Source organism: Nansenia antarctica (assembly GCF_963989245.1).
Source record: "Nansenia antarctica genome assembly, chromosome: 14".
Taxonomy (NCBI): domain Eukaryota; kingdom Metazoa; phylum Chordata; class Actinopteri; order Argentiniformes; family Microstomatidae; genus Nansenia; species Nansenia antarctica.
Genome location: NC_137684.1, coordinates 15156045 through 15178544, shown reverse-complemented (window position 1 = coordinate 15178544; position 22500 = coordinate 15156045). Strand labels below are relative to the sequence as shown.

Sequence of the window (22500 nt, the reverse complement as noted above, 5' to 3'; positions counted from 1 at the left end):
CACAGCTCCTCTCAGAACTACACATCTACACACAGCTCCTCTCAGAACTACACATCGACACACAGCTCCTCTCAGAACTACACAGCTCCTCTCAGAACTACACATCGACACACAGCTCCTCTCAGAACTACACATCTACACACAGCTCCTCTCAGAACTACACAGCTCCTCTCAGAACTACACATCTACACACAGCTCCTCTCAGAACTACACATCTACACACAGCTCCTCTCAGAACTACAAATCTACACACAGCTCCTCTCAGAACTACACATCTACACACAGCTCCTCTCAGAACTACACATCTACACACAGCTCCTCTCAGAACTACACATCTACACACAGCTCCTCTCAGAACTACACATCTACACACAGCTCCTCTCAGAACTACACATCTACACACAGCTCCTCTCAGAACTACCCATTTAATGGAGGCATCAAAGTACCTCCTCCGCCTCCTCCTCCTCTCATCCGCCTCACACAATACTGCTGACACCCTCTGACCCTCCTAACACACCATATGACCCTCCTAACACACCCTCTGACCCTCCTAACACACCCTCTGACCCTCCTAATACACCCTCTGACCCTCCTAACACACCATATGACCCTCCTAACACACCTTCTGACCCTCCTAACACACCAGAGAACATAAATCAACTCCATCACAAGTAGATCAATGACACATGTTTTCTTGCAGTACTTTTTCTTTCACATGATTCTTTTTTGTATGTGACACACGTGTCATGTAACAGTACACATACAGTACACATACAGTACACATACAGTACACATACAATACTCATACAGTACTCATACAGTACACATACAGTACACATACAGTACACATACAGTACACATACAGTACACATACAGTACACATACAATATTAGTGCACTTTTATTATTAAGTAAAGAGAATCCCCTGCTGTTGACATCATCCATGTAAAAGCGTAACCATGGGATCAATAAGAAGGTTCATAGATCTGAGGAGAACAGCAGCAGGGACAGAGGCTCTGCAGCATCAATATGAGCATCGACCCCCCTGGTCTCATGTTCCCAAGGACATCCCATCCCCCCTGCTCAGCCCTGGCTGACCCTCCCTGGGACAGAGCCGCCTTACGCAAGCACAACTGATCTGCTGACTGGGAGGAAAGCAGCGTGATGCTGTGAATTCAGTTTTTCTACCTCTCTCACTGTCTCAAGGATAGGAGCCATAACCACCATCGATATAAACTAGATTAGTCTGCTCGTCTGCAGCCAAAGGCCACAGGACACACAACACACACAGTACTGTACATGATACACAACACACACAGTACTGTACATGATACACAACACACACAGTACTGTACATGATACACACAACACACACAGTACTGTACAGGACACACAACACACACAGTACTGTACATGATACACACAACACACACAGTACTGTACAGGACACACAACACACACAGTACTGTACAGGACACACAACACACACAGTACTGTACATGATACACACAACACACACAGTACTGTACATGATACACACAACACACACAGTACTGTACATGATACACACAACACACACAGTACTGTACATGATACACAACACACACAGTACTGTACAGGATACACAACACACACAGTACTGTACATGATACACACAACACACACAGTACTGTACAGGATACACAACACACACAGTACTGTACATGATACACACAACACACACAGTACTGTACAGGATACACAACACACACAGTACTGTACAGGACACACAACACACACAGTACTGTACATGATACACACAACACACAGTACTGTACATGATACACACACACACAGTACTGTACAGGATACACAACACACACAGTACTGTACATGATACACACAACACACACAGTACTGTACGGGATACACAACACACACAGTACTGTACAGGATACACGACACACACAGTACTGTACAGGACGCACAACACACACACAGTACTGTACAGGACACACAACACACACAGTACTGTACAGGACACACAACACATACAGTACTGTACATGATACACACAACACACACAGTACTGTACATGATACACACAACACACACACAGTACTGTACATGATACACAACACACACAGTACTGTACATGATACACACAACACACACACAGTACTGTACAGGATACACACAACACACACAGTACTGTACATGATACACACAACACACACAGTACTGTACATGATACACAACACACACAGTACTGTACAGGATACACAACACACACAGTACTGTACAGGATACACAACACACACAGTACTGTACATGATACACAACACACACACAGTACTGTACATGATACACACAACACACACAGTACTGTACAGGATACACAACACACACAGTACTGTACAGGATACACAACACACACAGTACTGTACATGATACACACAACACACACAGTACTGTACATGATACACACAACACACACAGTACTGTACAGGATACACACAACACACACAGTACTGTACATGATACACACAACACACACAGTACTGTACAGGATACACAACACACACAGTACTGTACAGGATACACAACACACACAGTACTGTACGGGATACACAACACATACAGTACTGTACGGGACACACAACACACACAGTACTGTACAGGACACACAACACACACAGTACTGTCCTCACAGACTGGATGTTCAGTTCAATGCTGTTTCCATTCTACAGTTGTTCCGTTGACCTTTATTTGAGGTGATTGTGTAGCCTAGGCCTTAGTAGACCAGCTCCTTTAGATAGGCCTGTTAGTAGACCAGCTCCTTTAGATAGGCCTGTTAGTAGACCAGCTCCTTTAGATAGGCCTGTTAGTAGACCAGCTCCTTTAGATAGGCCTGTTAGTAGACCATTAATAATCAAGTCTACTCTAAACAAATGCATGGATGAGCTTTTCAAGGTCTTGTTTGGACATGAAACCTCTCATTCTTGTTTTTCAGGTGACAGTAGGCTGGTTTAGATTTTAAGTTTAGATTGGTGTCTAGAATTACACCAAGATTTCTAACCTGTATATTAGTTTAAAGAGAGAGAATCACGTTTCGATCTTTTGTCAGGTGCACCGAATACAACTATCTCTGTTTTGTCCTTGTTTAGTTGGAAGACGTTTTGTGTCATCCAGGCATTTATTTGTTCAATGAAATTACAGAGATTGTTGATGGGACTATAGTTGTTTGGTGAGAGGGCTATGTAGGCAATTTTGTTCTTTTTTATGATCCGTCCCAATGCAAGCATACAGAGATTGAATAGGAGGGGGCCAAGGATTGATCCTTGGGGAACCCCACATGTCATTTTGTCTGACACAAAGTTGCCAATGGAAACATAGTAGCTTCTGTTTTGTAGGTAGGACCTAAACTAGTTTAGGGCAGTGCCTGAAAGTCCTTCCCAGGTTTTTAGTCTATCTATTAAAATGTCGTGGTCTACAGTGTCAAAGGCAGCACTAAGGTCTAGTAGTACCATTTCGGAGTTGGTGTTTACACAAATGTCATTAAGGACTTTAATAAGGTCCGTTTCAGTGCTATGTAGGGGACGAAAGCGATCATTTTGGGACAAATAATTGCTAAGTTGATCGTGGGCAACTTTTTATTTTTTATATGGGTCTGTAGTGTACTAGTTTAGTACAAAGGCCTTTCTTTTTTAGTAAAGGCTTGATAACTGCAGTTTTCAGGATTTCAGGGAAAATTCCTGATGAAAGGGAAGCGTTGATTATTTGTATTAGTTCACCTGCCATGCAGCTAAATATGTTTTTAAAAAAGCTTGTTGGCAGGACAAGGACACAGGTGGATGGGTTAAGATGTGACGTGATTTTATCTAGAGTCTTGTAGTCGATGGTGTTAAATTGTGACATGGTTGTTATGTCCGCCCTATTTGGGGGTGTTAATGGAGACATGTTTTTCATGCCTGACACAGAAGAGCTAAAGCCTTGTCTAATGGTTTCTAATTTATTGTTAAAAAAGGATGCAAGCTCATTGCATTTACTAGTCGAGTGAAATTCCTGAGCAAAGGATGTTGGGGGATTTGTTAGTCTGTCAACAGTTTTAAGCATGCAGGCATTATTGATATTATTGTTTATGATCTTAGAGAAAAGAAAAGGTCTGGCACTTATTTCTAAGTTATAGTTTTGAAGAATGTCTTTATAGTGGGCTTGAAGGTTTGTTTTTCTCCATCTGCGCCCTGCTTTACGACATTGTCTTTCTCAGAGAGGAAAAAGGTGTTGAAAGTGTTGAATTCATTATGTGATCTGTTGCTGTTCTTGTGTCGCATTCACCTTCTTGTAATCTAACCCTAACCCTGTTGAAAATGATATAAAACATGCCTGACATTCATGTGCGATTCATCAAACTGCCTTTCCTGTTCCATCTGGTGATTGATACTCCCAGTTCCTCCTCATCAATGATGTCATTTCCTCTCTATAAAATCTATACACATAAAAAAGGCCACGGCTGCCACAGACCCTATCAGTCTTCAGCTGGTCTGTGACAGCGTGAATAATACATGTGGCAGGGCGGGGGGGGGGGGGGGGGGGGGTGATAATAATACATGTGGCGGGGGGGGGGGGGGAAGAGAGGAGAGACTGACAGAAAGAGAGAAAGGAGGGGAGAGTAACTGAAAGACAAGATAAACAGACATGTTCAAGTACAGCTTTCCCTCTCCCCCTTTTCACACTAAGCATTTTTGAGCTGGTCAAAGGGGAGCTGGTTAAAGAGAATGGTGCAGCTACCTATGGTTATACTGGGGTTGCTGACTGACTGTACACTAGTCTATGGCCATGGGCCAGACGCAGGACGGGTCACCACGTTGCACCTAGTTAGTTAGTTAGTTCAGGATCATAATACAACCATACCAGTCTGCTGCCAGGTGTCTCTAGGTGTCCTCTCAGAGCATCTACTGCTCTATCTACTGATACTGACTGTCTACTGATACTGCTCTGTCTACTGATACTGCTGTCTACTGATACTGCTCTGTCTACTGATACTGCTCTGTCTACTGATACTGACTGTCTACTGATACTGACTGTCTACTGATGCTGACTGTCTACTGATACTGACTGTCATGCTGTTTTGTTTTTGTTTGTTTGTTTGTTTGTTGACTATAACGCTGAACATAATAATTCATTAACAGAATCATTCAAATGCCCAAATAAGAATTAAAGGGTGTATATATATATACACCCATATATGGTAATATGGTATATATACTGTATATATAATAAAGAAAATAAAGAACTGATTCCTCTAACCAGTTTGTTGCATTTCTTTATTCCAACACACGTTTTTGTTTTATCTCCCCCCAAAAAATCCAATAAATACTGGTATTTTAAATGTTGTTATTGTCATTAACTTGATTAAACATTGTAATCAATTCATAGTACTAATATAAACCCCTCAATTTTTTTTTTTTGATTATTCCTCCCCTTTAATATTACCAATTGGTATTGTATTTTATATCGTTGGAAAGCCTGATTAGTCGCCTTTACAACAAGGTACAACTTGTAAGGATCATGCATTTGTGGAATGAGCAACACAGCTAAACGTGTGGGTAGCGGCCCAACAATATTTGCCAAAATCCCCAATATTCTTCTGTTGGTATTCACTCTCGTTTTGAGTTGCTTGGTGGATTGGATGATTGCACTCTCCCACAGTAATAAGGAAAAAACAACACACATTATTGGCCATTTTTACACTTGATTAATTTTACACTGTCAGGGACCTCAGTAGCGTGTGGAAGATCTATACGCAGTCACAACAGCTTGGCACCTCCTCCTCATGCTGGTCATTCCTCAACTAGGATTTGCCACAAGTCAACATGGTTGCGTTGGTCACTCTGGCACGTACAGCACGCCCATGCTGATCGCACAAGTGTTCAATTGGGTTGAGGTCTGGATTCACGGCAGGCCATTCCACCCTCTCCACTCCCAAATTCTGGAGGTGCTCTGTGATGATCCTGGCTATGTGGGGGCGAGCGTTGTCATCCTGGAGGATGGAGTTAGGTCCCAGATTCTGGAGATATGGGATCGCCACTGGCCCCAGAATATCATTCCTGTCAATTAGGTGCCATTCAGGTGCCAGTCACACACCTGTGACTGACATACACCTGCCAGCACTTGAAGCTCAAAACGAGAGTGAATACCAACAGAAGAATATTGCAGGGGATTTTGGCACATTTCTTTGGGCCGCTACCCACACGTTTAGCTGTGTTACTCATTCCACGAATGCATGGTCCTTACAAGTTGTACCTCGTTGTAAAGGTGACTAATCAGGCTTTCCAACGATATAAAATACAATACCAATTGGTATTATTAAAGGGGAGGAAGAATCGACTGAAATAACGTTTCCAAACTTTTTTGGAGGAGTTTATATATATATATATATATATATATATATATATATATATATATATATATATATATGCTTAATGGGGAGATAAGTATGTGTGTGTGTTAGCGTGCGTCAGAAGGGGCAACTCTTAATCTTGAAAGGAATATTCAGATTAAGAACTGAACCCCGTAACAAATGTAAATTAATAGGAGAAGGAGATTAGGCAGCAGGATAATCCCACTGGTTTGATTGACGGTAAATCCAAAACATCAAAGACAACTAGTCTGCCATGACCACCGCACACTGACATAAACACACGGTCACTCTCATCTTCTACACACAGAAAAACAACACACACACTCTCACTTACAGTAAATACACACACAGAGAGAAGCAAGCACGTACAAACACACAAACACACACACACACACGCACACGCACACACACACACACACACACACACACACACACACACACACACACACACATGGGACATTGTATGCCTGTGTCAATGCTGTGTAACCCAGTGTCGCCATACCATGTCAGCAGGATTAGTTCCTTTGGGGATTTTGGACGTGGGCGGTGATATAACGTAACACAGAGTGACACTGTCTCTGCTGCACGCCTACAGTACATGTTTATAAACCTACAGTACATGTTTATAAACACACCTACAGTACATGTTCATAAACCTACAGTACATATTTATAAACCTACAGTACATGTTTATAAACACACCTACAGTACATGTTTATAAACCTACAGTACATGTTTATAAACACACCTACAGTACATGTTCATAAACCTACAGTACATATTTATAAACCTACAGTACATGTTTATAAACACACCTACAGTACATGTTCATAAACCTACAGTACATGTTCATAAACCTACAGTACATGTTTATAAACCTACAGTACATGTTTATAAACCTACAGTACATATTTATAAACTGAGCAGGGTTTTAGGACCTGGTGTTGTGCAGCTTTAGAGAGAGCCCTGCTACAGTAGAAACAGAGACACTCTACATAATTCCACGGCCCTGTTGTTGGAGGATTAATGAGGCAGAGGCAAACACGGCCTGCTCAGATGTGTCATAAACTTCACAATAGGAAACCTTTTCCTCTCTCTGCTTAGTTAATATCTGTCTATATACACAGCAGAGAGAGAGAGAGAGAGAGGGAGGGATGGAGGGGGTGGAGGGAGGGGTGAACAAGGAAAGAGAAAAGAGGGGGGGTATCTCTGAGCAGAACTCTGCATAGCAGGAGGGAGGAAGGGAGGGAGGGAGAGAGGACTGAGGGAGGGAGGGAGGTTGTCTCTGCATAGCAGCAAACTGACTGGGTCACCCCCCCTCTGCTGCAGCCATGGCTCCCAGCCACAACCATAAAACATTTACATCCACAGAGAGAGGAGGCATGAGGACGGAGACAACAAGACTGTCCTACTAACACGCAGCATACAGTAGATACAGCAGATACAGTAGATACAGCAGATACAGTATATACAGCAGATACAGTACAGTAGATACAGTAGATAAAGGGTGTATGAGGGCATGCTGTTCCCATGGATGTGAATGCGTCACTACTGTAGGAATATCAGAACAGTTCCACCCAGACCCGTGTCACTGAGGGGAAGTCTAAATGCCATCTGACACACTAGGCTGTTCATCTGACACACTAGGCTGTTCATCTGACACACTAGGCTGTTCATCTGACACACTAGGCTGTTCCATCTGACACACTAGGCTGTTCATCTGACACACTAGGCTGTTCATCTGACACACTAGGCTGTTCATCTGACACACTAGGCTGTTCATCTGACACACTAGGCTGTTCATCTGACACACTAGGCTGTTCATCTGACACACTAGGCTGTTCCCTCTGACACACTAGGCTGTTCCCTCTGACACACTAGGCTGTTCATCTGACACACTAGGCTGTTCATCTGACACACTAGGCTGTTCATCTGACACACTAGGCTGTTCATCTGACACACTAGGCTGTTCATCTGACACACTAGGCTGTTCATCTGACACACTAGGCTGTTCCATCTGACACACTAGGCTGTTCATCTGACACACTAGGCTGTTCATCTGACACACTAGGCTGTTCATCTGACACACTAGGCTGTTCATCTGACACACTAGGCTGTTCATCTGACACACTAGGCTGTTCATCTGACACACTAGGCTGTTCCCCCTGACACACTAGGCTGTTCCCCCTGACACACTAGGCTGTTCCCTCTGACACACTAGGCTGTGTCCATGTAGGTTTGGACTCTGAACGTGTCGCCCATTGGTGCTTCTGTTTATCATAAAGGGAAAGATGTAGCAGCTACAGATAAACGTCACTAATGACGTGATGTCATGGCTGCTGCTCCCACAAGGACAGATAATATCCCGAGGGGAACAGAGACACTTACACAACAGATTAGTAAAGCAACACACAAATAAGCCGTTTTTCAGTAGGTATTCTGTTTTAAAATGTTTGGTTTATTTTCCGGGGTAAAGTTTACCAAGAGTAGGAGGGCATACCCTGATCAGTGTACTTTCTAATGCTACGATATTGGCATACAGTAAAAATTGATTTGATTGATCGATAAACCTGAAAAGATAAGCAATGTACACATTTGGTGTGCTTTGTGCTTTGTGCTTTGTGCTTTGTGCTTTGTGCTTTGTGCTTTGTGTGTGTGTGTGTGTGTGTGTGTGTGTGTGTGTGTGTGTGTGCGCATGTGCGTGCATGTGTGTTGGTCTCACCTTCTCATAGGGGTCAGAGTCGTAGTTCAGTCCAATCCCACAGTCGTCTGTGATTTCAGAGAGATCTTCGTCATCAAACTCCTCCAGGCTAATATCATGAGCTGGCCTGGAAACACAGAGGGGAGAAAGTTCATAGTTAATACACACACATTCTACATATTCTCCACAAACATACGCTCTTGTCATGGTGTCTACCTCCCCTCCTTTCTCTAGAGGGGAGTTTCTCTCTGACTCATGCCCACATAGTGTGCTCCAGCCCTGGGGAAGCCTGCTCTGAGCTATGGCCTGTCACCATCTATCTGGTTCTCTGAGACAAGCCCACACACACCCTCCATCCCCTCCACCCCCCCCCCCCCCCCCCACACACACACACACCCTCCATCCCCTCCACCCCCCCCCCCCCACACACACACACACACCCTCCATCCCCTCCACCCCCCCACACACACCCTCCACCCCCCCCCCCCACACACACACACACACCCTCCACACCCCTCCACCCCCCCACACACCCCCTCCATCTCCTGCCCTGCCCGGCTGCTCTCCAGACACAATGACGACTTCCCATTGACGTCATTTCCCCTCCTGTGTGTGAACCTCAAGTTGTTGCTTTCTTTTTTTGTTGTTTGTTTTATCACCACCACATTCAGTACAGCCTACAGGACCACTAAGCTACTGACATCCTTACATGGGCTTGATGGGAAGGAATCCTCGTTGTTTTGGGGATTTCTTTACACCAATGTTCAGGCCCAGTTTGGGGTTCCAACTCCCTACACACTGGTGGCTTAATGAACTGAGACATATCCTGTTTATATTGCATCTCTGGTACGTTAGTTTCAGCAGGGATGGGCTCTACACCCGAGGTTTCAGAATGTGTGAAGCTCAGAGAGGGAATGCTGCATTGCAGGTTTTCTAGTGAAGGCTGGGTACTTCCACAGCTCCTATAGGTATACAGTATACATTCAGTATATCAGGCACACACGCACACACACACACAAACACAAACACACACACACACACACACAAACTCTCTCTCTCACACACACACACACACACACACACACACACACACACACACACTACTACGACTGTACGACTGTAACACTGCAGACTGTCTCTCTCCTCCTGCTGTAACACTGCAGACTGTCAGGGTCTCTCCACACAGCTGCTGCTGCTCTTATCAAGGTTAGAGCCAGTTTACATCTTATAAAAGGACATCATAGGCTAGGCCTAGTTAACAGGCCTAGTATTAACAGGCCTACACTCTAAAAAAAGAATGGTTGAGAATATTTAAAAGTTCAAGGCAACCTTATGCACTAAGAATTTTGAGTTTGTTGTTCCAACTCATATTAGATTGTTGGTCCAACTGATATTAGAATGTTGGTCCAACTAATATTAGTTTGTCCTGTCAATGGTCATCACGTTTAATTCTTCATTCTGCCAATGCAGATTTGTTTGTTCAATAAATGGTGTTGTTCACAAAACTACAAAAAGCTAATCGAGAATATAATAGTCATTCTTTCCACCCCATTCACTTTTTTCCATTAGCCAAAATGACTAAAAAAAACTAAATTCTGAAATAAATCAATAATACTGTAGCGTGGATATGGATTGGACTCTGCACACTAAGTGTAATCAAGAGAACTTTTATTGACCGTTGCCTGGCATCGAACACTGACACAGTCACATTCAAGGCACGGATGTAGCTTGGTTATCCCTTCAAACTCGAACTACCCGATACTTCCCCCTGTACGACACATCTACGGTTTGACCCATAAAATGTACATAGAATGTTCCCATAATCCTTTGGGGCCGCTAATATGCAAATCGTTTGTGGCCAAGCGACCAATCAATGAACAACAACAAAGCAGTGAACACGGTAGTGAACGTAACAGTAACCAGGCGATAACATTCGCCACAATACTGAATATCATCAACATTAATCAACTTTTATTCAGTGAGAACAATGCTCCTGATTTGTATTGTAGCGTGGACATTTATTGGACTCGAACACAATGTAATAATGCATCCTTTTATTGGATGTCAACTGCCATTGATACATTGACACAGCCAACATTTTTAAGGCATTGGGCGCATGGGTAGTTGTTTTTCCTCTCCACTCCACCAGGCTCGGGGCCGAGGGGCTACCCTTTTACCACCCCGAAGCCTGGTTGAGGGGCTACCCTTTTACCACCCCGAGGCCTGGTTGAGGGGCTACCCTTTTACCACCCCGAGGCCTGGTTGAGGGGCTCACTCTGGCTATATTTCTGGACACCCCTCCAGAAGCCACGGCATCGTCTCGTCATCTAATACCGACAGACCATGAATCCCGTTGGGCTGGAGTTTGGGGGGTGACCATTTCCTTCAGGTAGGCAGGGGCTGTCCCTTTAGCTGCCCGGTAAGCAAGCACCAGGACTTATCCCCCAAAAGTTGGAACTACCCCATACTTTCCCCTGTACAACAAAGTCACAGTGTGACCCACAAAACTCACATAAATTGGGCCCAGAATCCTTTGGGGGCGCTAATATGCAAATCAGTTGTGGCCAAGCAGCCAATCAAAGAAATGCGTTGAGGTCTGAGCTGCCTTGTGCGCATGCGCTGCTGTTATACCAACGAACCAGATGTGCCATCAACGAATTGCAATTTCAGTTTATTCACAATTGTATGTTTAGAACTTATTGGGGTCCATTCCATTCCTCTGATGTACATTTTTACGTTCACTCATCGTAATTTAAATGATCCTGTCTGAACAATTCAGAATACTAACTCTACTGAATAAAGCGTAGTTGTTGTTTTTTACAGTGTAGTATTAACGGTATATATGTTTATATAAGATGTTTCATACTAGTAAGGGTTTGGGTATATATATGTATATATATGGTTTATATAAGATGTTTAATAGTAAGGGTTTGGGTATATATGGTTTGTATAAGATGTTTAATAGTAAGGGTTTGGGTATATATGTTTATATAAGATGTTTAATAGTAAGGGTTTGGCTATATGTTTATACAAGATGTTTAATAGTAAGGGTTTGGGTATATATATATATATATATATATTGTATACTGTGTAATTTCCCAGTAGCAGCAAATCAAAACAGAAAAACCCAATCTCCTGTAAACAGCATTTAGACTGTAAACATCATTTAAACTGTAAACATCATTTAAACTGTTAACAGCATTTAAACTGTTAACAGCATTTAGACTGTAAACAGCATTTAGACTGTAAACAGCATTTAAACTGTAAACAGCATTTAGACTGTAAACAGCATTTAGACTGTAAACAGCATTTAAACTGTAAACAGCATTTTAAACTGTAAACATAATTTAGACTGTAAACAGCATTTAGACTGTAAACATAATTTAAACTGTAAACAGCATTTAAACTGTAAACAGCCTTCAGAAGCACTGTAAGGTTGTTGAGTGGCGCCTCTGATAGCGCCACTCTCACTTCAGTTATGTTAATAAGATATAACACATCTATATTCCGTCTGTGGAAAACATGTATAGTCCTGACCTTGGAGAGGTGTGTGTCTGTGTGTGTGTGTGTGTGTGTGTGTCTGTGTGTGTGTGTGTGTGTGTGTGTGTGTGTGTGTGTGTGTGTGTGTGTGTGTTCTGTGCTTTAGACCTTTATCTACATTTACATTTTAACCATTTAGCAGACGCTTGTATCCAAAGCGACTAACAGTTAAGAGATTACAGGGACAGTCTCCCTGGAGTAACTGAGGGCTAAGTGCCTTACTCAAGGACACACTAGTGGTGGTGTTCCCAGGTCTTACTCAAGGACACACTAGTGGTGGTGTTCCCAGGTGGGATTTGAACTCATGACCTTCTGATCACCACGTTTCAATGACAGCCAAAACAATGGAAAAAAACTGTTTCATCCAGCTGCAGATTTACTGTACCACTTTAGAATGAATGACCCCAGCAGCACCAACGGACCAATTCAGACCAGCCTGATAACGGCCAGATCAAGTCATATCACGACTAGTTAGTATCTGGCCCAGAACATCACCCTATTTCAACTGAAATGAATTTTACAGAAAAAGACTTTGCCACTGAAATAACTAAACGGTTGTAATCGAGGTTTAAAGAAAAAAAATTTCCGACCAGAACATATGCTGGAGCTGATTTACAAGCTGCTTGAAAACGTGTCAACAAAACTCATTTTTATCTTTTGTTCACCTTGAAAGAGAGAAGCACGGACAGACCCGCTAGCAGCAGGTCAGGTCACATGACCAGTCTGACAGCAGCAGGTCAGGTCACATGACTAGTCTGACAGCAGCAGGTCAGGTCACATGACCAGTCTGACAGCAGCAGGTCAGGTCATATCATGCAGCACCCTGATACGTCCTGAGGACACTGTAGAAAGCCCAGCTGTCTCCAAGGATTCTGGCCAACTTCTACCGCTGCACCATTGAGAGCATCCTCACCATCTCACCATCCTCACCATCCTCACCATCCTCACCATCCTCACCATCCTCACCATCCTCACCATCCTCACCATCCTCACCATCCTCACCATCCTCACCATCCTCACCATCCTCACCATCTCAGTGAGGTACGGCAGCTAGCTGCCCTGTGTCAGACCAGAAGGCCCTGCAACAGGGGGTGGAAACCGCCCAGCGCATCGTCGGCACCAAACTCCCCACCATCGAGTCCAGGCGGACTGGTGTCAGTAGAGGGCGGCAAGCATCATCAAGGACACCTCTCACCCCCCAGCCAGGGTCTGTTTGACCCCCTACCATCACCCCAGCCAGGGTCTGTTTGACCCCCTACCATCTAAGAGCCTCAGGAGGTGCAGGATTCTCAGGTCTGTACCAACAGGCTCCAGAACAGCTTCTTTCACAACACATCTGATGAACACCCCCCCCCCCCCACACACTCTGATGAACCCCCGCCCCCAAGTATATGTGTACCCCCCTGGTCACTGTGTACCCCCCCCCCCCTGGGCAACGGGAGGGGGTGTGGAGGGGGACGAGGTCGGCAAGGTATGAGGGGGCCAGATTGTTGATGGCTTTGTAAGTGGTGAGTAGGATTTTGAATTGGATCCTGTATTTGACCGGGAGCCAGTGTAGGTTTTGGAGGACAGGGGTGGCGAGTGGAGGTGAGCAGACGGGCAGCAGAGTTCTGGACGTATTGGAGTTTGTTTAGGATGTTATTAGGCAAACCGTAGAGGATGAGTCAGGAAGTTATGAAGGCGTACATGGCTTACTGCTATCCATCTCTTGTATACGTCTACCTACTGTACTGCCATATTGTACCACTTCACTATCATGTTTTGTACGATATCACTATTTACACTTCTGGTTAGATGCTTACCCTGTCCCCCTCTCCTCTGACTCATAAAGCAGGCAATCAGCTCGACCTTGTCTTCACCAGATCCTCCCACACTTCCAACCTAACTGTTACCCCTCTTCCAGTTTCTGATCACCACTTTATATCCTTCTCCCTTCCCCTCAAAACCACCTCTTCCCTGTCAGCCCCTAACCACTTAAGACCCTCTCGTCGCAACCTACGTACCCTGTCCCCCACCACCCTCTCTTCTTCTGTCTTATCCTCCCTACCCTCTGTTGAATGCTTCTCCCTTCTATCCACTGATGCAGCATCCTCCACCCTCCTGTCCGCTCTCACCTCATCCTTCAACGCCCTCTGTCCACTAACCTTGAAGCCAGCTCGATCCTTTCCTCGGGCTCCCTGGCTCTCTGAAACGCTACATGCTTGTAGACTAGAGCTCAGGGCAGCTGAGAGGAAATGGAGAAAAACTGGTCTCTCTGATGACCTTAACCTCTATCACTCTCTCCTCTCCAACTACGCCTCCTCTGCATCAGCTGCTAAAGCATCCTACTATCATTCCAAAATACATTCTTCTGCTTCTAATCCTAGAAAACTGTTCTCCACTTTCTCCACTCTCCTCAGCCCACCTCCTCCCCCTCCTCCTTCCTCCCTGTGTGCCGATGACTTTGTCACCTACTTTGAGAAAAAGGTGGACGACATCAGCAGCACCTTTTTCCCCTCCTCCTACCAACGATGCTAACACCCCTTCCAAACTCTCTGCTCGACACTCGGTCTCTGGCTTGTCATCTTTTTCCCCCTCTCCCCCGATGAGATTCTCACACTTATCACATCCAAGCGAGCAACCACATGCCCTCTCGATCCCATCCCCTCCCCTCTTCTCCAATCCATTTCCTCCGACATCCTTCCTTACTTTACCACCGTAATCAACTCCTCCCTATCCACAGGATCTGTCCCAGCGGCCTTCAAAATAGCCAGAGTCAAGCCTCTCCTCAAGAAACCTACCCTTGACCCATCATCTATCCACAATTACAGATCGGTATCCCTTCTCTCCTTCCCTTCCAAAACCCTTGAACGCGCGGCATCTAAACAACTGACTGACCACCAATCCGGCTTCAAGGCTGGGCACTCCACTGAGACTGCTCTCTTTGCTGTCACGGAAGCCCTCCACTCTGCTCAAGCTTCCTCCCTCTCCTCCGTTCTCATTCTCCTGGACCTGTCTGCTGCCTTCGACACAGTCAACCACCAGATCATTCTCTCCATCCTCTCAGAACTGGGCATCTCTGGCACCGCACACTCCTGTTTTTTTTCCTACCTGGCGGTTCGCTCCTACCAGGTGACCTGGAGAAAATCGCTGTCTTCTCCACGAACCCTCACCACTGGGGTACCCCAGGGCTATGTCCTAGGGCCCCTACTGTTCTCTCTCTACACCAAGTCTCTTGGCTCGGTAATCTCCTCACATGGGTTCTCCTACCACAGCTACGCAGATGACACTCAAGTCTTCCTGTCCTTCCCCCCCTCTGATCTACACGTGGCAACCCGTGTCTCTGCATACCTCACTGACATTTCAACATGGATGTCAGACCACCATCTCAAGCTCAATCTTAACAAGACCGAGCTCCTCTTCCCCGGGAAAGCCTGCCCTCTCCAAGACTTCTCCATCACAGTGGAGAACTCTACTCTAACCCCCTCCCTGACAGCCAAGAACCTTGGAGTGATCCTGGACAACCAACTATCCTGTGCGGAGAACATTGCAGCAACGGCTCGCTCCTGCAGATTCTTCCTTTACAACATCAGAAGGATACGACCATTCCTCACCAGAGAAGCAGAGCAACTCTTGACTAGGGTTGGGTACCGAAAATCGGTACCGGTAGGTACCGGTTACTTTACATTCGGTATGTACCCGTACCGAATCGCAAAGGAGATTTCGGTGCCTCATTTCGGTACTTTTCTATCTCGCGACGTCACATCGCCTGTTAAATTTCCACTCAGTGAAAGCAGCGAGTACGGAAGGATAACGAGAAGGTTGCTAATAGCAACTTCCGCTAGCGGGTTGGCGTAACGCGACGCTCGACTTATGGGTGCGTTCCGTAAACTTGTTCTGGAATTCTGATCACCACTCGTGGAATGCCTTCTGTCCAATCAAATGACTTGCTCCCCTTATGACGTCGGGCCCAGTGTGCGCTGCGACACTCTCAGAGCGAGTTTACGAACGCAAGCCTTTGATTGGACAGTGCACTCCAGGATTCGACACGTCTGTTGATGACGTTGTGCGGATGTGTGGCTGCGTCTCTGCGAGGAGGACAACATGATCGGGGATCTCTTGATATTCGGGTACTGTCCTTATCCTACTACTGTGTCTGAAAAATGAATCGTCATGTCAACATGGACCAGAGAGGGGGAGGGGAGTAGTAGCTGAGCGGCAACAGAGTTTGGATTTTGACGAGGCGGAGGGCTCCAGTTTATCAGAGTTATATTTCCTCTCGGTCTTCTTGGTTCTGGGGGCTATGCAGGCCTCTTCACTAGATCCCTTTTCTAAGAATATTCTGATGTCCTTGAGGGGCTGCCGAACAAGTGTGTACTCGTATTCGACATCAGTACCAACGATAGGCACCCCCAGCTTAATGGAGTCCCCAAGGCTCAGGAGTTTTATTTTCATTTATTTTAATTTGAGTGTATATTTAACTAATATATATTGTGCCTCAGCAATAAAAAAGGGAAAAGCTGTTTAATGTTGTCGACCGTGTTATTATTATATATGTCATTTTAAAAAATCAAAAGTACCGAATTAAGTACCGTTTTGGTACCGGTACCGTTTTTAAAGTATCGGTTAGGTACCGGTACCGGATAAAACCCAAACGGTACCCAACCCTACTCTTGACCCAGGCACTGGTCATCTCCCGGCTTGATTACTGCAACATACTCCTGGCTGGGCTCCCCGCCTCCGCCATCAGACCTCTACAGCTCATCCAGAACGCTGCTGCCCGTCTGGTGTTCAACCTCCCCAAATACTCTCATGTCACCCCTCTCCTTCACTCCCTGCACTGGCTCCTGATAGCAGCTCGCATCAGATTCAAGACCCTGGTGCTTGCTTACCAGGCAGCTAAAGGGACAGCTGCTACGACTGGTGGATTGATGATTCACTTGCTTAGTAGTCAAATGTATTGATAATAAGTCGCTTTGGAATAAGGCGTCTGCTAAATGCCAAAAATAAAAAATGCTAGAGTGCATTTGGTTGTTGGGTACTTGTACTCTGCAATATCAATAAAGTTGAATCTAATCTTTTGTTGACACACTCTCAGTGCAATGGCAGAAAATGTCCCCCTGGACGTTGTGAGACATTAAGTATACAGGTACAGTAAACACATATGGTAGATAACTACATGTTGTAACATAGAGTGGCAGCACTTTTGTAGGACATATCCAACATTGTCGTATTATCGTTCTAGCAGATACAACACCACTCTGGTGTCTGGGAGGTGTGTTTGGTTAACACTGCTATCTGCAGGGGCAGGTCAGGGCTTTCCTGCATGCTGAATGGAGCGTGTGGAGCAATGAAGGGAATGAGAAATGGTATTAAACACACAAAGGAGTTGAGGGTCACCTCTGAACCGGTGTTGATCCGGTACGGGGTGGGTTCTGGACTGTATATAAGGCTGGGCCGGCCCGGGGTGAGGTGTATCCACCCAGGGGAGTCGTGTGTTCACAAGAGATCATGAAGTGTCTCATTGTTGTGTTGTTGTGTGCCGTGCTCGCAGAGGGAATCGTAAGGTAAGAACTATACTTTGTTTTCTCCCTCTTTCTAGGTTTCTACTTCCTCTCTCTCTCTGTCTCTCTCTCTCTCTCTGTCTCTCTCTCTCTGTCTCTCTCTCTCTCTCTGTCTCTGTCTCTCTGTCTCTCTCTCTCTCTCTCTCTGTCTCTCTCTCTCTGTCTCTCTCTCTCTGTCTCTCTCTCTCTCTCTCTCTGTCTCTGTCTCTCTGTCTCTCTCTCTCTCTCTCTCTCTCTCTCTCTCTCTCTCTCTCTCTCTTTGTCTCTCTCTCTGTGTCTCTCTCTCTGTCTCTCTCTCTCTCTCTCTGTCTCTCTGTCTCTCTGTCTCTCTCTCTCTCTGATAAGTGTCAACCTCAAGGAATATGGAGAGGATGCACTGTGAGGAATAGGGTGTCATTCAGAACACAGCCTGTGAGTGTGTCTGTTTCCTAGGGTCCCTCTGGTGAAGCACCAGTCGATGCGAGAGGCTCTGAGGGAGAAGGGCCAGGAGCTGCCTTACAGCGACCCTGCTCTCAAGTACCAGCCAGAGTTCATCCGCTCCATGTATATCAACAACTACGCAGACGTAAGACCACGCTCTAGACTAGAGCCACACTAACAGCTACTGTATCTGGGGTTCACACATACGGAACCCTCCAATAGAGTCACTTGTCTATATTCTCATTTAATATTGCTATAAATTGGAAAGCCTGTTCTACTACTTCTACTCCCACCATGACAAGATTACAAGCAAATCTAATTTCCAAACACGGGTGCACAAATGCTAAGAAGGTCTTTCGACCATGCCAACCATCAAACTCTGCCTTCATTCACAATGCAAGAAGCTGGAGAATGTGCCAATCATCTCCGACCACACCTCCATCAGGGCTTCCGTACCACACTGTTGTGATTCTGAGCCACGCCTCCCAGTGGTGTGATTGGCTACATCAGATAATGACAATACTTTACTCAGTAAATTCAATAAATGTTCTGTGCGGACGAGGTGACTCCAAACATCTTAGAGCATACAGTATAGCAAAGTTATGGCTCTATCACTGAGCCTGAACAGGTGATGGATAATTGACAGTACAGTACATGGACAGGGCAGGGCAGGGCAGGGCTGCTGACCCAGGGTACAGTGCCTCGTTCTGGGGCTTTGTGGCTCCCTCTGCCCCTAACCCTCACCTCCTGGTTGACGTGTCACGGCTGTCAGAACTGCAGAGTCACTACCCATCTTCCGTCGTAGACTGAAGACCTCTATCTCTTCAGGTTACACCTTAACTGCTCCTCCTGCCCCTCAGCACTGTGTCTCCTGAAGACACCCGTTTTTCCCCTCTACTGTGTCCCTAAAAACTTCTATTGCCCCCCTTGATAGAAGAAGGTTTTTCCTTCTATCAATGGCCCCTGGCCTGAGCTGGATTACTCTTCCTGCTACGACTGGTGGATTGATGATTCACTTGCTTAGTATTCAAATGTATTGATTGTAAGTCAATTTGGAATAAGGCGTCTGCTAAATGCCAAACATGTCAATGTAAATGTGTCCTCAGACCACCTACTACGGAGCCATCAGCATCGGCACGCCCCCACAGTCCTTCCAGGTGCTGTTTGACACCGGCTCTTCCAACCTCTGGGTCGACTCTGTCGACTGCAACACCCAGGCCTGCAGTGAGTACCGCCCAACGCCTCAATGACTACAACTCATTAACTGCTGCTGTGACTGCTACCACTGTGACTGCTACCACTGTGACTGCTACCACTGTGACTGCTACTGTGACTGCTACCACTGTGACTGCTGCTGTGACTGCTGCCACTGTGACTGCTGCTGTGACTGCTGCCACTGTGACTGCTGCTGTGACTGCTACCACTGTGACTGCTACTGTGACTGCTACCACTGTGACTGCTGCTGTGACTGCTGCCACTGTGACTGCTGCTGTGACTGCTGCCACTGTGACTGCTACCACTGTGACTGCTGCTGTGACTGCTGCTGTGACTGCTGCTGTGACTGCTGCTGTGACTGTTGCTACTGTGACTGCTACCACTGTGACTGCTGCCACTGTGACTGCTGCTGTGACTGCTACTGTGACTGCTGCTGTGACTGCTGCTGTGACTGCTCCCACTGTGACTGCTGCTACTGTGACTGCTGCTGTGACTGCTGCTGCTGTGACTACCACTGTGACTGCTGCTGTGACTGTTGCTACTGTGACTGCTGCTGTGACTGCTACCACTGTGACTGCTGCTACTGTGACTGCTGCTGTGACTGCTGCTGTGACTGTTGCTACTGTGACTGCTGCTGTGACTGCTCCCACTGTGACTGCTAACTCTGGTTATCAGATGAGCCATAAGAGTGAACAGGCTGCCTGGCTTAGTGGCTGCTTCTATGACATGACCTTCATATGTCATCTGGTGCTTCTATGACCTCCATAATATTATGTCATCTGCTCTCTGTTATATCCAGACACACACAAGAAGTTTAACCCCCAGGCCTCATCTACCTACTCTGCCAACGGCCAGACCTTCTACCTGCCCTACGGAGCTGGCAGCCTGGACGGAGTCTTTGCATACGACACTGTCAATGTAAGTTGGATTGTAATAGTTATGTTTATCTAGCAGCAGTACAGGCTAGCAGCAGTACAGGCTAACAGCAGTACAGGCTAGCAGCAGCAGCAGGACAGGCGTAGCAGAAACGCTTCCAGTATGGAAGACACAACAGAAAGAGCCGCAGCAGTTCCGCCACACACACACGTGCTGCTGAGGTCGACACTTGCGCTGTAATTTAGGGGTCAGGCTACTGGGTAAGTGAATCGTGGATTGTAAATAAACTTACATTTTAGGATGTGCGCAAAAGCAGGGACTGGGTGATCCTTTAATGATGGTAGTTGTGTGTTTTTAACATGTTCTAGCAGCATGTTGTGATGTGCTAAACATGCAGTTAGATGTTCGTAGAGATGTTCCTTGCTAGCCTGCTAGTTTGCTAGCTCCTAGTTTGCTAGCTTTGCTAGCTCGCTAGCTCCTAGCAGCTGTCTTGTGTGTGTTTTGATTCAGAGCGAGTTTCTCCGGTATTTGTGTTGAGGGGCTCCAACATTACCAACATTCAAATAAGCACGATGTCTTCTTCAACTACTTTCTAATGACTTTGCCGTACTTGAGGACCTTTTCACCAGACCGCGTCACATAATATTGTTAAAATTATGATGATTATGTGTCGATCCTGCTTGAATAACCTGATGAATAACACAGAGATTACCCATCACAGATGACTTGTGTATAAATGTACTGTTGTACTATTTTGTGATTTGGTCTCCGTAGATCGCTGAGATCGTCATCCCCAAACAGGAGTTCGGTCTGAGCACCAGTGAGCCAGGTGAGAACTTTGTGGTGGCCAAGTTCGATGGCATCATGGGCCTGGCGTACCCTGCCCTCGCCGTGGGACACGAGACCCCCGTCATGGACAGCATGATGTCCCTGAACCTGCTCCAGGCCAACATGTTCGCTTTCTACCTGACCAGGTGCTCTATCTCCCACCTCCACTACATCTACAACCTTTCTACCTGACCAGGTGCTCCTCTATCTCCCACCTCCACTACATCTACAACCTTTCTACCTGACCAGGTGCTCCTCTATCTCCCACCTCCACTACATCTACAACCTTTCTACCTGACCAGGTGCTCCTCTATCTCCCACCTCCACTACACCTACAACCTTTCTACCTGACCAGGTGCTCCTCTATCTCCCACCTCCACTACATCTACAACCTTTCTACCTGACCAGGTGCTCCTCTATCTCCCACCTCCACTACACCTACAACCTTTCTACCTGACCAGGTGACCAGGTGCTCTATCTTCACCTTCACTACATCTACAACCTGTTAAAGTTCTCCACATAACCACTAACATGAGTTCTTCTATCAGAGCTCTCCATACAGCTACATCCATATATTCAATGATGGCGCCCAGTTCTGGAATTACATCACATCTGTTGTGTTTGGCAGGGGGGGGCAGCAGGGCAGTGAGCTGTCGTTCGGAGGTGTGGACCCCAGCAGGTACCAGGGTCAGATCTACTGGACCCCCGTCACCTCTGAGACCTACTGGCAGATCGGCATCCAAGGGTGAGAACCAACACCTTCTACAGTGACTTCTTATCTGGATCATCTGGTAGTGTAAGTGTAATGGAAGTAAAACATCAAAAATAAAAATGAATGAGAGCTTTTCATGTTTCCCTTCCAGGTTCCAGATCAACGGTCGGGAGTTGGGCGTGTGTCGGCAGGGCTGCCAGGCCATCGTGGACACCGGCACCTCTACGCTCACCGCCCCGAGCCAGATCATAGAGGAGCTGATG

At 46.0% G+C, this 22500-nt stretch overlaps 2 protein-coding genes across 2 annotated transcripts in view; one reads left to right on the top strand and one right to left on the bottom strand.

Moving 5' to 3' along the window:
* Positions 1–22500, bottom strand: part of mapk8ip2 (mitogen-activated protein kinase 8 interacting protein 2) — a gene marked incomplete at both ends in the record, with an annotated part of 90758 nt that overhangs the window by 23613 nt on the left and 44645 nt on the right. Inside the window, one exon of the mRNA XM_080545302.1 lies at positions 9125–9230. Coding sequence (XP_080401428.1) covers positions 9125–9230 — 106 coding nt within the window. The remainder of the gene's footprint in view (positions 1–9124; positions 9231–22500) is intronic.
* LOC308170511 (gastricsin-like) overlaps positions 18134–22500 on the top strand; it is a gene marked incomplete at both ends in the record, with an annotated part of 5544 nt that continues 1177 nt past the window's right edge. The window contains 7 exons of the mRNA XM_080545303.1: positions 18134–18189; positions 18619–18751; positions 19713–19830; positions 20621–20739; positions 21472–21671; positions 22154–22270; positions 22389–22500. The exon at positions 22389–22500 is cut by the window's right edge and continues 33 nt beyond it. Of these exons, the coding sequence (XP_080401429.1) occupies positions 18134–18189; positions 18619–18751; positions 19713–19830; positions 20621–20739; positions 21472–21671; positions 22154–22270; positions 22389–22500 (855 nt within the window). The remainder of the gene's footprint in view (positions 18190–18618; positions 18752–19712; positions 19831–20620; positions 20740–21471; positions 21672–22153; positions 22271–22388) is intronic.